Here is an 846-nt window from a genome sequence, read left to right on the forward strand (position 1 = left end):
AACTTAAATAGTTCAGATCTTAAAAATTATCTTAAGCTCTCAAATTGTGCTTGAATTTGCCAAAATAGTGTGCAATCAAACGTCACAAATATTAATGCCAACTTAAATAGTTCTCAGATCCTTCAAACTCTCCTGAGACTAAATTATCTGAGTCTTTAGTGCTGCATTTAAGTTCAAGTCAGAAGTGAAGGTCTGGCTGTGACCATGACAGATGAATCATATAGATGGATCTTAACCAGGACTGAGCAACGATCTCCAATGACAACAAACACAAATACACATAGACATACAACATACAGACTGGTCCACTGGCAAAGCTGGCATCAGGTTTTTATTATGGGGGTCAGCAGGGGTGTGTCAGGGACTAAATGCTTTGCCCCATTTAGCTCCTGTCCTTTGGCTAAACTAGCAGCGATGATGTCATCGGGCAGGGGCTGAGATGAGTCTATAGAAACCAGCTTCACGCTGCTGTGCTCTCACACTCACACAGATCAGCCAAACACACCGAACATCATCTTCTCCAGCACACTCAGGTAAGCCAGAAACTATCTTGTCTGGGTAAGAGGGATGTGTATGTGTGTGTGTGTGTGTGTGTGTGTCTGGTCATCTAATCTGCACAGCAGCTGTGTAAATGCAGAGTGTGTCCAATCAGATGTAATCTGTCAAATCTGAACTTTTAGCTTGACAAAATGCTTCCTGTAGCTTCTATGAGAACAGTAGACTGACAAAGAGGATATAAATTAAGCCAATAAAATTTAGAGTTAAAAAAATGAACTGAACATTTGAATTAAAATTGCTCCAAAAAAAAACACACACACACACACACACACACACACACACAGTAAC

The 846-nt window shown here is 40.4% G+C and overlaps 1 protein-coding gene across 3 annotated transcripts in view; it reads left to right on the top strand.

The window, feature by feature from the left end:
• Nucleotides 1–258: 258 nt before the first annotated feature.
• The window catches only part of myoz3a (myozenin 3a), a 13,574-nt gene continuing 12,986 nt past the window's right edge, over nucleotides 259–846 (top strand). The window contains exons 1-2 of one of the 3 annotated variants that reach the window (XM_016576197.1): nucleotides 261–533; nucleotides 725–734. In XM_016576197.1, the coding sequence (XP_016431683.1) occupies nucleotide 734 (1 nt within the window). In that variant the 5' untranslated portion in view covers nucleotides 261–533; nucleotides 725–733. Of the gene's footprint in view, nucleotides 534–724; nucleotides 735–846 lie in introns of all 3 variants that reach the window. The other 2 variants (XM_016576196.1, XM_016576198.1) reach the window with 2 other exon arrangements.

Source organism: Sinocyclocheilus rhinocerous, unplaced genomic scaffold, assembly GCF_001515625.1.
Source record: "Sinocyclocheilus rhinocerous isolate Xijiao unplaced genomic scaffold, SAMN03320098_v1.1 scaffold4219, whole genome shotgun sequence".
Taxonomy (NCBI): domain Eukaryota; kingdom Metazoa; phylum Chordata; class Actinopteri; order Cypriniformes; family Cyprinidae; genus Sinocyclocheilus; species Sinocyclocheilus rhinocerous.